At 43.8% G+C, this 14,136-nt stretch overlaps 1 protein-coding gene across 17 annotated transcripts in view; it reads left to right on the top strand.

Annotated features, from left to right (window-relative positions):
• The window catches only part of Kalrn (kalirin RhoGEF kinase), a 724,529-nt gene that overhangs the window by 414,609 nt on the left and 295,784 nt on the right, over window positions 1-14,136 (top strand). For all 17 annotated transcript variants that reach the window (XM_045147196.1, XM_045147195.1, XM_045147193.1 and 14 more), the window contains exons 18-21: window positions 352-501; window positions 2,176-2,290; window positions 6,010-6,125; window positions 6,774-6,896. In XM_045147196.1, coding sequence (XP_045003131.1) covers window positions 352-501; window positions 2,176-2,290; window positions 6,010-6,125; window positions 6,774-6,896 — 504 coding nt within the window. The remainder of the gene's footprint in view (window positions 1-351; window positions 502-2,175; window positions 2,291-6,009; window positions 6,126-6,773; window positions 6,897-14,136) is intronic.

Below are 14,136 nucleotides of genomic sequence, written 5' to 3'. Positions count from 1 at the left end.
AGTACATCTATATAACGTGTATAAAACACTAAACCCCCAAATATACTATTCTTCTTTACTTTCTTACTCCTCATACTATTCCTTGGTGATGTCATCAACCTCCATAGATAATTGACTACCTAAAGATAATCCAAACTCCATCTCTAGTCACAGTCTGTTTCTTAAACTCAGTGACAGGATTCTCCTTGCCTCCTGAGCTGTTCCTAGATGTCCCAGGGGTACCCCCTATACTAAATCTGTAGAATGAGTTTCAATGCAAACCATTACCATGTAGGGTTCCATGGCTGGACGACCTCAGAGAATACTTGCTGACCGATTGGTTCACTGAGTCTTTTCCCCTGTGATGGCTAGGTGTGCAGTGTCCTGGAGAGTTTAGAGCAAGAATACCGGAGAGACGAGGACTGGTGTGGTGGGCGAGATAAACTGGGGCCTGCAGCAGAGATGGACCATGTCATTCCGCTCATCAGCAAACATCTGGAGCAGAAGGAGGCCTTTCTGAAGGTCAGAGCACATTGTTACACTAGGTCTTTCCCTTCCCTCACCAGCTAGCCCTCCTCCCCTGCTTCGTGAGGGTTTCCTACGGCCCTGCATTTTCCAGCATCTTATCTACAAAGGAGAGGGATTGGAAAGACGATGTTTCCTGGTTGATTTGTAAGGTCATCCAGTTACACTTCAAACGCTCACTTATTTCTCAGCACTTTCACTAACATCAGGCTCCCAGGAGATACAATCATCATGTTGGACTGTCCTGATATTACCTGGCTGTTGTCACATGCTGTTACTCAGTTACATTCAGTTTATCAATGTTTTGCCGCTGGTTGTTCTCTTTTGCGGTGCTGGAGATTTAACCTGGAGCCTTGCATGCATTAGGAAAGCACTATGCCACTGAGCTTATATATACCTCAACCTTAAAATGATTTTCTGGTTGAAAGATGTAAGTCTAGATATAAAACATTGTTAAGATAAGTCTTTTTTAAGTGGACAATGCAGAATTTAGAGTAAGAACTAAATATAAATACACTGATCATCTAGGCTGATATTTTTCAGATAATAGTAAAGCCACAGAAACTCCTCATCACTGTGGGAATTCTCTGCCTCATCTGATCATCTCAGAGTCCTTGCCTTAACCCCCCACCAGGTTCAAAGTCATGAGCCTCAGAGAGCCTGGGCCAAACAGCAGGTTCATAGCAGAGATTTGAGAAGCTTTTGTTGCTAATTTTTTAATGGCATGCAACTATGTCATTTTTAAATTATATAAGATATGATCATTTTTATTTGCATAATTTGTGGGGTCAGAGGCCAAATGTAAGATGGTTTTAAAATTTAACAATTTGGTCTAGAGATAATTTAATTCCAGAAACTATGGATTAGAAATTAGTGAACTAACATGTATTGCACTAGAATTGGGGGAAAATCTGCTTTTTGGAAAAGTTTAGAAACTATATGGGCTTAAGCAAAACTAGATATTCTCCTAGTACATCCATATTCTAGATAATGTGTTATTTCCTGCCTTCCACTCTTCCTGGGTCTTGGTCATATTCATCAGTAAAACAAAGAGAATGTGATCTGTCCTTTCTGCCACTCACAGCTGATGTGAGCCCTCAATGGGTGATATAATGGCTTTGATTGTTATATGGGGATTGGAATTTCCCAGCCAGAGAAGACCTGTTTCATTAGTGTTATTTAGCTAAGGGGGACGGACTTGATGACAAGATGTACAAGTTTGAAGAATGTTGGCAATTTCTATTGAGATTTAGAATGTACGGTACAAGTATGTTTATCAGATTTTCTTGTTCACTTCGAAATCAGATTGATGTTAAAGTGAACTTATGTTCTCTGGGTTTACATCAGTGGTCAAATAAAAGGCACTCTTGTGGAAGAGGAAAACCAGCCTGGGAGTGAGCGTTAGTAATGCCTAGCCAACATAGGTAGCAAGGGACCTTGCTGACTTCTGATTTTTGTCTGAGATGATGAACGTGGCACTTGATAGCAGGAAAGCTCAGAACAGGAACGTCTGTGAGTCACAGGTGACCTCCAGAGCTCTGTTCTCTGTGGCTCCTTCCAGCATCCTCATCACCATCAAGTTCACAAGCTTCCTAAAGAGAAAACCCATGTCGTATCTTGGACTCCACTTACTTGCTAGGAACAGGGGCCTCACAAATTCGTCTTTCTCAGGCCTGCACCCTGGCACGGCGGAACGCTGAGGTCTTTCTCAAGTACATCCACAGGAACAATGTCAGCATGCCCAGTGTTGCCAGCCATACTCGGGGACCTGAGCAGCAAGTAAAAGGTGAGTCAGAGCTCTGCCCGGATGTAAGTCACCTTAGTGGTGTGCACGAGAGGCCTGCAGCAAGGTGTGACCTAGTCTTCATGCTTCCAAGTTTCCTGGTGCTTTTCCTTTGAGGAGAAAAGGTCTGGCATAGTACGATGGTAATTCATAGTCTGTTTCTTAACAAGCAAAAAGACTTCCCAAAGTCTAAGGCTGTAACACCTGTATAAGGGTATTCTAGACTCATGTTATTTAGACTGTGGTCCCCAGGCTGCTAGCACTGATACCGCTTGGAAGCTTGTAAAAAGCATAATATCTCATACTTCACTCAAACCTAGAGTCAGAACCTGCATTTTGTGTGCAAATAAAATATAAATATAGGGCTGGAGAGATGACTTAGTGGTTAAGCGCTTGCCTGTGAAGCATAAGGACCCCGGTTCGAGGCTCAATTCCCCAGGACCCACGTTAGCCAGATGCACAAGGGGGCGCATGCGTCTGGAGTTTGTTTGCAGTGGCTGGAGGCCCTGACTCGCCCATTCTCTCTCTCTCTGCCTCTTTCTCTCTCTCTCTGTTGCGCTCAAATAAATAAATAAAATAATTTTTTAAAAAATATGTAAGTATAATATATAAAAATGACTATTCTAGACAGTCTTTACTATCTCCCTGAATTGTATATAAAGTCAAAGATCACAGGGAAATGACAGATACCCCTTCTTGCACAATCATATTAACTTTAATTTTTGTCACATTCTCTTAGATTATTGCTCTGGCCATGTAGAAATTAGCCTGCAAGTAAATGAAAAGTTTAACATGTGTCCACTTTGTCCAAACAGAGACACATAACCCTAGAGATGAGGCTAGGAAGGAGACTTGAGTTGGCTTAGAGCCATGGACAAAGTGGCATTTGTCGCCTGCTGTAGGTAGAGCTTTCTTCCCTGCTCAGAGAACTCAGGAGTTGGTAATATTAGAAGCCACTAGAAAGAGTTAAAGAATCAAAGTTCCTACAGAGAAACAGACCCAGGGTTCTTTTCTAGATTTGTCATTTTGTCTTTGATTGAGGGGCCCTAGGGGTGGACAACATCCTGCTACCCCCTTCTTCCAGCACGTATCAGAGTGTGTGTTCTGACTTATGCAGGTGGCTGCTTGGGCGAGGCCAGCTGCTGCTAAGAGAACACACCTCCACCTACACCTGTGTGTGCAGAAGAGGGACAGGCACCCAGAGAGAGCCAGAAATACCTCCATCTTCTCAAGGCGAGAGCAAGTTGTTGCCCATGTGAAAGCTCTTAAAGGGAAAAATGAAGCCTAAAACTCTTCAGGAGTTTTTCCTGATTTGGGTTGATTTTTTTTTTTTTTTTAACCACCATAGATAGTTGCAATGAGTGAAACTCTTACTAGGGGATGTAAAAACTGAAGAAACAAGACTGGAGAGATGGCTTAGTGGTTGAGGCACTTGCCTGCAAAACCAAAGGACCCAGGTTTGATGCCCCAGGACCCATGTTAGCCAGATGCACAAGGGGGCGCATATGTCTGGAATTCATTTGCAGACGCTAAAGGCCCTAGTGTGCTTATATACTCTGTCTCTCTTTCTCTCTCTCTCTCTCTCCCCCCTCTTTATCTCTGCCTCTTTCTCTCAAATAAATAAAAAAAATTTTAAAAGAGCCTAAAGAAACAGAAGCTCACTCTGCCTTTGCCCAGCGGGAGTATCTCCTGGAGGCAAGACCTCCAGTCTCTTCTGTATCTTGTTCCTCTTCACCCTGCTGCCTGGACTCAAAGCCATTGCCACATAGTTTCAGGGTTTTGATATGGGAGTCCATTGCTACATTACATTCAGAACTTTGGTGTTGCTCACTGAGAGCAAGGTGATTGTTATTGGCTGACTCAGCTGCTGTGGCTGAGCTTAGCAGTGCAGCTGTCCTTCAGACTCCTGACAGTGAGTTGGGTTCTGTTCTATTCTGAGACCTGGATCCAAGGGACAGTGGTTACCCAAAAGTTCTTATGATGCTGATATCAGGGAGGCAAGGGACAAGGTCAAGTTCATAGGCATACTTCAAGCTCCTGTTTATATCATACCTGTTAGCAACCTATATGCCAGAGCAAGTCACATGGCCAAGCCAGAGGTCAGTCTGGGAGTGAAAGAGTAAACTTGGCCGCTCTTGGAAGGAATGAAAAGTGCTGTAGACTCAGGGAGTGGTGAGTAATAGGGATCCCTGAAAGTTCTTAGCCTAAGGAAATATAAACAGAATCTATCATAAGATCATGATAGATTCCAAACCTCCAAGGGGATTATAAGTTAAGTATATCAACAACAACAAAAAAAAAATCCTAAGTACAAATACTACAATTTGAGTCCAAGGACAGTAAAGTGTGAGTTTTAGCCCCAGTAATCCAGGAGAGCAGGGAGGGAAAGGATGTGGTCTAAAGCCAAGCTCCACCCCTTTCTCTCTGAACTTGAGGAAGCTCTCTAACCCTCAGCTTCCTCAGCTGTAAAACAACAAGGATCAGAAAGATGTGCATGATGTGTGAAAACATGTTCCTGCCACATAATGAGTGCTTAATAAAGATTGACTATCCCTATCATCATTACTGTGCACTTTTTCAATATCTGATATAGTTTACAGAAAACGAGAGGTAAATAGAAGATAACTTAAGTTTGGTTGCGTCAGGTATAAAACATACTATTTAAAACAGCTAAGAAATCAACCCAGGCAAACTACTGCTAAAAGAAACGAGAAGGGAAACAGCGTGGACCGGATGCACGCCATGGTTTCCTGCGGTGCTGCGTGCTTTATATTCTGCTCCAGCTCTCAGCTTTCCTACCATTCAGATCCACAGCTCCACGGAGTCTGGGTGGGACGATACGTCACCACGACTGCAGCACAGCTTCCCACACCCTCTGCTCAGAAGCTTGGTAACTGAGGCTCAGCTGACATAGTGTCATGTGTACAGATCTTATTGGAACAGAGATGGTAGCTGTTGCAGTCAGGTTCACATTGCTGGCAGAAATCACACAACCAGGAGCAGCTTGTGGGTACAAAAGGTTTATTTTACCTGACAGACTCAAGGAGGAAGCTCCACGATGGCATGAGCAGAGGGTGGACATCACCCCCTGGCCAACATAAGGTGGACAATAGGAACAGGAGAGTGTGCCAAACGCTGGCAAGGGGACATTGGCTATAACACCATAAGCCGGCCCCCAACAATACACCACCTCCAGGAGGCATTAATTCTCAAATCTCTATCAGCTGTGGACCAAGCATTCAGAGCACCTAAGTTTATTGGGGACACCTGAATCAAACCACTGCAGTAGCTCATGGCACGAGCTGGCTATTCCCACTACTTCTTACCTCCTGTCCCTCTCCCAGAAGCTCCCCAGGAATGTCTGGGAGTCTGGCAAAGTCCATCCACGCTCACTGGGCTCTAAGCCAACTGTGTTAGCTGCTGCCATAGGAACTCACGTTTCCCAATGTTGCTTATAGCAAGGATTGACTGGTATAGAGAGTCCTGGGTGGCATAGCCCCCTCCCAATTGATAGAACCCTCAGAAACAGGCTTTCACGACGGTCCCCCAGTCTTGGCCCATTGCAAGGAGTGCTGTCCATCCCGGGGTTTTGCTGGCTTTCTTCTGATTCTGTATGAGTCCTGTGGAGAAACCTGAAAACCCCCCTGGGCAGTGAGGCCAGAGCAGCTAGAGCTTTGCTCAGAGCCTTCTTGTGACTGGTACTCCCCTCCTCTGCCCCACAGCCATCTTGAGTGAACTCTTGCAGAGGGAGAATCGTGTCCTGCACTTCTGGACCTTGAAGAAGCGGCGATTAGACCAATGCCAGCAATACGTGGTGTTTGAACGCAGTGCTAAGCAGGTATATTCAGAGCTTTCCCTGGGTTTGCCTCACTCCTGAGGAGTATAAAGAGACCTAGATACCAAGGCTTGGGATAGCCCAGGAGAGTATCAGTGTATCAGGCAGAGTAAAGATGGAGGAGGAAGATGAGATGAAAGGGGATCAGTTTTTCTCTGGTCAGTAATTCAAATTTATCAAGTTCTGTATGTTTTTTAAAAAAAATATATTTATTTATTTGAGAGAGAGAATGGGTGAGCCAGGGTCTCTTGCCACTGCAAAAGAACTCCAGATGCCTGCACTGCTTTGTGCATCTGGCTTTTCATGGGTACTGGGGAATGGAGGCCTGAGATGGCAGGCTTTGCAAGCAAGTGCCCTGAACTTCTGAGCTAGCTCCCTGGCCCTCAAGTTCCCTATCCTAAGTTGTGTAAGGGTGTACACAGACGATCACTGTGCCCCTCGCTCATGGATGACACCTCTAGTCTAATGCTCTGCCATTGGGCTGTTCCACCTCAGGACAGGGCTGTTTGACAGAAACTGACTCTGAGCTACACACTGATGGAACTCTGTCATTACATTTCATGAGTCCAGCACTGGCCCAAACTACAAGCCTTCTGTTCTCCGCCTGGCGGTTGCCTGTGTGGCCACTGAGCAGGTTGTTTGCTTCCACAGGCACTGGACTGGGTTCAAGAAACGGGAGAATATTACCTCTCAACACACACCTCCACTGGAGAGACCACAGAGGAGACTCAGGAGCTGCTGAAAGAATATGGAGAATTCAGGGTGCCTGCCAAGGTAGGAGGCATCCCATGCCCCTCACCAAGCCCACTCGGCACCTCACATTCTAGCCAATTTCACATGACAGGAGCAAAAGAAAGAAAAAGAAATGTGTGCACATTGGGAACCCGTTAAGGTTAGGTTCCTAAAGCCACTGAGTTTCTTCCATGTGTCCTCAGACCTGTTAAGGCAACAGGTAGGGTCTCTGGGGAGCAAAATGTGTGTACATACCCTCACATCATTTACAGCCAAGTGGTGGGAATGCTGTAACAGAAGGAAATCTGAGTCTTACCTGTTTTCACAGCCAACGTTTGAGCACCCTTGGTTTGAATGAATAGCTGATGGGTCTTGGCTCAGTCTTTGAGTGTTCTTTTCTGTCACTGTAGGCTGTCTAACATGCAGGACCTTTCTCAGCATTCCCTCCACACATGGCCGATGTTCTTTCTAGAATGAGAGCTGATTTTAGGAAGGTCAAGAGGAAGATATTAAGGCCCTGCCTTACCCACAAATCCCTTCAACATTACAGCACATGTTCCTATGGTTTGATTGAACAAAACTCATCCATTAGCCTCATTCCTGAGCCAGTATTTCAAAAGTGATTATGCACATTATGAGCCCTATACACTGAACTCTCAATACTGGGCATGTGGCCCCTGCATAATTATGAGCTTTGGGACCTTTTGCCTGATTTGGAGAACTTTGAGTTCAGAATACCCACAAAACAAACAGCACAAAGAACATAGCAGATACACCTGTTCAAATCCAGGTAAAAGTGGCTTTTGAGTTCACCAGTTTGATGTCTATCTTTTTCTTTCCAAATAACATCAATAGTGAACCATTAATGTGCTTGAATGGTCTCAGTTCCAGTGATAACCATAGCTGCATAGGTTGACTACAGAAAGTGGCTGGAGCCTCTCAGGGTCAGTCTGACCATAGCCAGAATAGAACCATGGAGAACTATCTGGTCAGTGTAGTTCATCCTTGCTTTGTAACCTGCTGTACAACTTTCTCTTCTTCCATCCACCGTTAGCACCCTAAGCTGCAGCAGCATCCGAGCTGGGTTCCATGGCAGTCACCTTTCCTTAAAAATCCATCCTGATCCTCTTACCTTTAAAAGGGTTGCTTTTTCAGGCTCTGTGAGGTCATGAATATCCAGGCCATTTTGTGTCTGGGGGGAGCACATTGTAAGGAGTCCTACCCTTCCTTTGGCTCTTACATTCTTTCTGCCACCTCTTCCACAATAGACCCTGAGCCTTGGAAGGTATAGAGATATTGCAGTGCTGAGCACTTCTCTGTCACTTCTCAGCACAGAGATGCTTTCTGAGTCATCTCAAGGTCACTGCCATCTGAAAAGAGAAAGTTCTCTCATGAAAGTAGCATTAATATAAGGGTATGAACATTAAGAAAACTTCTTACTGGGCAGTTTGATGAGCATAGTATATACATTTATCCAGACAGCAGCAGAGGTTACACCCCTAGGACTCATGACTACCCCTGCTGTAGCTTTTCAGTGTCAGGTATGTATTCCCTCCCATGGAGCGGGCCTCTAGTCAAATTAGAGGGTGGTTGGTTTCCCCCATAACAGACATGCCACTATTGCACCCATTGACTCATTTGGCTTGGCTGGCAAAACATAAGGTTTGCAGTGTCCACTGTGGAGTGTCTTCACTGGTGATTTCTCTCTTTCCCATTGAGCTGCATGCAGTGTGGCTTCTTCCAGCTTTCTGTCAGCTGGTCTACATGGAGGAGGTTTTCAGCTTAGTTCCAGTAGGATTTCTCAGTGGCCTTGCAGCCCAAGTATGTGGAGTCTTCAGCAATAGAGTATTACCATCTATTCCTGGTGAGAAACCAAGGGCCTCAGCAATGGCCTGCAATGTTTTGGGGGCATCAGGGTCGTCCCTGGCCAACAACTCACTGGAAGGTATCCCATCCCTGGCACTGAAAATTTTCTAGTAGCAATCCATGGCTCCTGAGTGTTCCATTGTTCAAAAAAGTAGGTGTCCATATGATTTATTTATATCCTCTTAGATTTTAATTAACCCTCCCTCCACCTTTCCTTTACTCAGTCTGTTCCCCTGACCTCACTTAGGCCTTTTCACGCCCATTATTCTGTTCTTCTACTTACATATATACAATAACATTCTATTAAGTCCCCCCCCCTTCCTTTCTATTCCTTTTATATCTACTTTCTAGCTTACTGGCTTCTGCTACTGAGTTTTCTTCCTATTCACACTGAAGTCCAATCATTTGTAGCTAGGATCCAATATGAGAGAGACCATGCGATGTAGAGAGAACATGCGATGTTTGGCTTTCTGGGCCTGTGTTACCTCACTTAGTATACACAAGACCATCACAATAGGAGGAAAAGTTGATGGTATCAAAATAGAAGAGAGACTAATTGAGAGGGGGAGGGGATATGATGGAGAGTGAAGTTTCAAGGGGGAAAGTGGGGGGGTGGAGGGAATTCCCATGGGGTATTGTTTGCAATCATGGAAGTTGTCAATTATAAAAAGTAAAAAAAAAAAAAAATTAAATGAAAGGGTTGCTTTGGTCACATCACCCACCCAGCTCAAGAACTTTAATGATGGTCAGCAGGCTAAGGCTATAGTTCTATAGCTCTGCCCCACCCCATTACTTTAGCTTCAATTATTTCTTTATGCAACTCCAGGCTTTAGCTATATGGGTATAGTTTTTCTTAGCCTTGGAGAATAAATCGTATAGTTTCACCTCTGTATCTTTTGTGTACTGTTTCTCCACCTACGGTGTCTTCCTTTCCCTCTGGTTTGTGCTTTGGGAAGCAAACTTACCTTTCCAGGCAAGTGCCACCTCCTCTGTGATTCTGTCCACCTACCTGAATACGATGGGCCCTTTGTCTGTATAGCCTTTAGACATGTGGGATGGACTGTCTATTCTCCAGGAATCTGTGCACAGTCATCTCTCCTACATGATCCCCAAAGGACAAAAGATCCCCAGGATCTTTTTATTAGCCTTGTGTTCCCCAAGATACTTGGTGTATCTTATACATTCAAGGATGGCTGTAGACATGCATGAACCTAAAAAGAGAAGGAAGCTTGGTCATTTTAGCACTCTGGCCCCAAATCTACATTCAGTATGACTTTTCTATTTTGGCTCTCCAAGTTCTGACTTCCTTCTACCCGAACACTTTTTGCTAAAGGGGTATCATTCTCCCATCTATCATGTTCCAGATCTCAGGGTTATTCATGTCAGAATATCTCCATGATAACAACCCATCTGAGGAGCTTCTGATGAAAGCCAGCAGCCTCTTGCCCCATCTCAGCCCTGCTCCCCAGAAGCGAACCTCTTTTAACTAACCAGCCTCTTGGTTTTTAATCTTTATAACCAGTGAGATAAATTTGAAGTAGAAGGCAAATGGAACTTGAGCCACGGGGAGAAACTATAAGTAGGGCAACAAATCATATTGAATTATTTATTGCACACTGCTCTAAACAAAAAGACCAAGTAGAAGAAACATGATATTAAAAGGTATTTTCTATATAGAAGTACACAAATAGAATAAAATGAGATAAAAAAAAAAAGGTTTGGGTGAGGAGAATAAAAGAATAAAATTGCATATTGTGGTATACTATAGGCAATCTAGTTGCAAGAATACAAATGATACTTTTTTATTATTAATTAGTTTTGTTCTCAGCGAATACAGTCAATTTGGTACCATTGTTAAGCTCATCCATGTTTTACCCCCTCCCCCTGGCCCCTCCTTGCTGAGGTATATGGGTCATGCATTCTGGAGTTAGCCCACAGTTATGGGGAGGATAAATGTCTCTACATATCATGACCCAATGTGTGGCTCTGACATTCTTTCCACTCCCTCTTCCGTAAAATTTCCCTGAGCCATATTGGGTTCATTTTTGGTCTGCTTCAGTGATGAGGTGTTGGGGGCCTCTGGGTCTCTGGATATCTGATTTGGTAGAAGTTGATTTTTCTCTGTGTTGATCTCCTTTACCCTTGTGCTGGTACCCAGTTCACCAAGAAACAGCACCCTTGCTTGTTTCGCCATTGTTCTTAGTTTCAGCCAGGGCCCTTTTGAGGTATGATGGGGTAACTCTCTCCTTAGGATCTATGTCTATCTGAAAAAGAGAAGCAGATTCTCCAACTGAGAGTAAAGTTAGCATCCAAGAAATGAGATAACCCTTACTTTTTTTTAAGGTTTTTTTTTTTTGTTCATTTTTATTTATTTATTTGAGAGTGACAGAGAGAGAAAGAGCCAGATAGATAGATAGAGAGAGAGAGAGAGAATGGGCGTGCCAGGGCTTCCAGCCCCTGCAAACGAACTCCAGACACATGCACCCCCTTGTGCATCTGGCTAATGTGGGTCCTGGAGAATCAAGCCTTGAACCAGGGTCCTTAGGCTTCACAGGCAAGTGCTTAACCGCTAAGCCATCTCTCCAGCCCAACCCTTACTTTTTTTTAAAATTAATTATTTATTTATTTGAGAGCGACAGACACAGAGAGAAAGACAGATAGAGGGAGAGAGAGAGAATGGGCGCGCCAGGGCCTCCAGCCTCTGCAAACGAACTCCAGATGCGTGCACCCCCTTGTGCATCTGGCTAACGTGGGACCTGGGGAACCGAGCCTCGAACCGGGGTCCTTAGGCTTCATAGGCGAGCACTTAACCGCTAAGCCATCTCTCCAGCCCCAACCCTTACTTTTTTATAGAGAATTTAATAGGTGTAGGCCCTCTTGTAGGCCATGATTGGTAGTAGTTTAATAATGGAGAGTTGGCTTATGTTTGGATATGGTTCAGGCTTCCAAATTTACAAGGGATCAAGGCACACATGATAGTGAAGGTTATCATCTTGGCATCCGATAGAACTCTATTTCTTCTAAAAACAAAAATTGACATTAGACTCTTTCTTTTTTATTATTAAGAACATATTTTGTATGGATACATCATGTGTTGGCACCATCTTTTCCCTGCCTCCATTCCACAGGGAACCCTTCTCAGTGGGGTTGCTGGTATTCTCCATGGGATTGTGGATTATGTGTTGTGGGAGCAGCAGTCAGTTACTTGGGGGGCGGAGGCAGTGCCTCTGGACTGACATCCTGACCTGTGATTCTTACAATCCCTTCTTCCACAAAATTCCCTGAGCCTTGGTGGGTGTGTTTTCAGTTAACTTTAGTGATGAACCCTTAGGAGCCTCTGGATCTCTGCTTTGGTAAGTGTTGAGTATCTTTAGCGTCTGTCTCACTCACCCTGGTGCTGCTTGTCAGCCTCACTGTGGAAGCAGCACTCTTGCTCGTCTCCCCACTTCCTTTGTGGTTCCAACAGGCATTAGATTGTTTGGAGCTTTTTCTTTTTTATTCGTTTTACAATTCAGCGAGGTGGGTGTTTTTGCTTTGTTTTTTTTTTTTCTTTTTTTTTTTTTTGTATATTCATAGGGTCATATGAACATTGCCACTGTTGAGTCCTGGAACATTCTTATCACCACAGAAAGAAAACCTCATTCTCATTTGTAGTAACTCCCCATCCCTTCTTCTCAGGAAAGCACTTTCTCCCTCTTAGATTTGCCTATACAATACATTTCATATAAATAAGACCATTCAATACATGGTCTTTGAGTCTGTTTTCTTTCCTTTAACATAGTGTGTTCAGGATCCATCCATGTTGTAGCATGCGTTAAAGCCTCATTCCCTTTTATTGCTGAAAAATATATAATAAATATCACCTTATGTTTATTGTTCCTCTGATAGATGTTTCATTTTTCATTTCTCATGAATAATATCTAGTTTGGGGTATTAGGAATAATGCTGCTATGAACATTCATGTACCAATTTTGGTGTGAATATATGTCTTCAGTTCTCTTGTGTGCATACCGGGGAGTGGAGTGGCTGGGTTATATTGTAGCTCTGTGTTTTCTTTTGAAGAATTGCCAAACTTTTTCCCAAGTGGCTACAGCATTTCACACTCCAACAACCAGTGTGTACATGTCCCAATGTCTTCACATCTTTATCGACATTAAGCTCTTATCTGTCATAGGAGTTAAGAGGTCCAGGGGTCTTGCTACATTGCCCAGACTGATGTCTAAGTCCTGAACTCAAGTGATCATCCTCCTGTCTTAGCCTTGAAAGTTCTCATTAGTTTTCTACTTGCCTTTTTTATTTCCTGCCTTCTTTCTATGTCTTCACTTCTACTGTGCAACCACTCATCCCGATCCTTGTCTCTGCAATTCAAAATACCAAAGAAACAACCTCAGTTGACCCAGCATGCCGTCACTGTCCCTGTTTAAACAGGGCTTTTAAGCCAGGCAGCTCAGAAGTCACTGACCACATACTGATGGGCTGCCTTTGTGGGACAAGTTTTTGCCACTGATGTCATCAGCTTTAGCAAGAAAGGTGGCACAACACATGGCATCACCATAGATACCATGTATTCAAGAAAGAATGGGAGGCATGACCGTGACTGATGTCTCAGTGAACTTGGGTGATCTGGCTTTATTCACCTCTAAACAACCTTGGGTTTAGAAGATAGACAATTCCTTGTGTGCAGGGCCATTCTGAAATTTACAGCAACTTGGAAAGACCTACCAATTCCTCAGACCAGCACCAGGCTGTAGCTGCAGTGGGGCGTCCCCTCCATGGACCTTGTAACCTTAGCATTTCCTTTGATAGCAGCGCCTTCTTTGCCGCAGAAGTCCTGCTCCTCAGCTTTTTCACTCTCCATGTGGAAAGGGGGAAAGCTATACTGTCTTTTCAACTCCTTGATTTCCCTCAATTACATAGATTATAACATAGTCAAAATTGTGGACCTCCTTCCCACCAAACCAGGAGATTTAAATGTTAATTCCTTTTCATTATTTCTCAGACTTCCTTGATAGAGCTCAAAGTTTCAAAATTTAAATTTGTGATAAAAGATGCACAAGTATTTACTTCTCTCACCTCTTTCTTTTCTGTATCTTACCCAATTTGAGCCCTGCCTTCCCCATCAGACCTTTCCGATCTTCACATACATCCAGGCCTTCATCTTTCCCCACTTTAAAATTCCTCTATTGACTCTATATACTTCTCATTTTGACATTCAGTTATATGATGCTCCCAGTTATTAAATAATTTTGTCCCCTTTGGAGATTTTTAGATTGGGAGAAATGAACAGCCTTTCCCCCCCACCCCTCCTTTTGTTTACCTGAAAATCCCATCCCCAGAGCTCTCTATTCAGGGCTTTGGGAAGAGGAGATGTTGGGCAATTTCTTGCTAGAAATGAGGTTGACTCAGTACATGCCAG

This window comes from Jaculus jaculus, chromosome 4 (assembly GCF_020740685.1).
Source record: "Jaculus jaculus isolate mJacJac1 chromosome 4, mJacJac1.mat.Y.cur, whole genome shotgun sequence".
In the NCBI taxonomy this organism is placed as follows: Eukaryota; Metazoa; Chordata; class Mammalia; order Rodentia; family Dipodidae; genus Jaculus; species Jaculus jaculus.
This window is presented reverse-complemented; position numbering and strand designations above follow the sequence as displayed.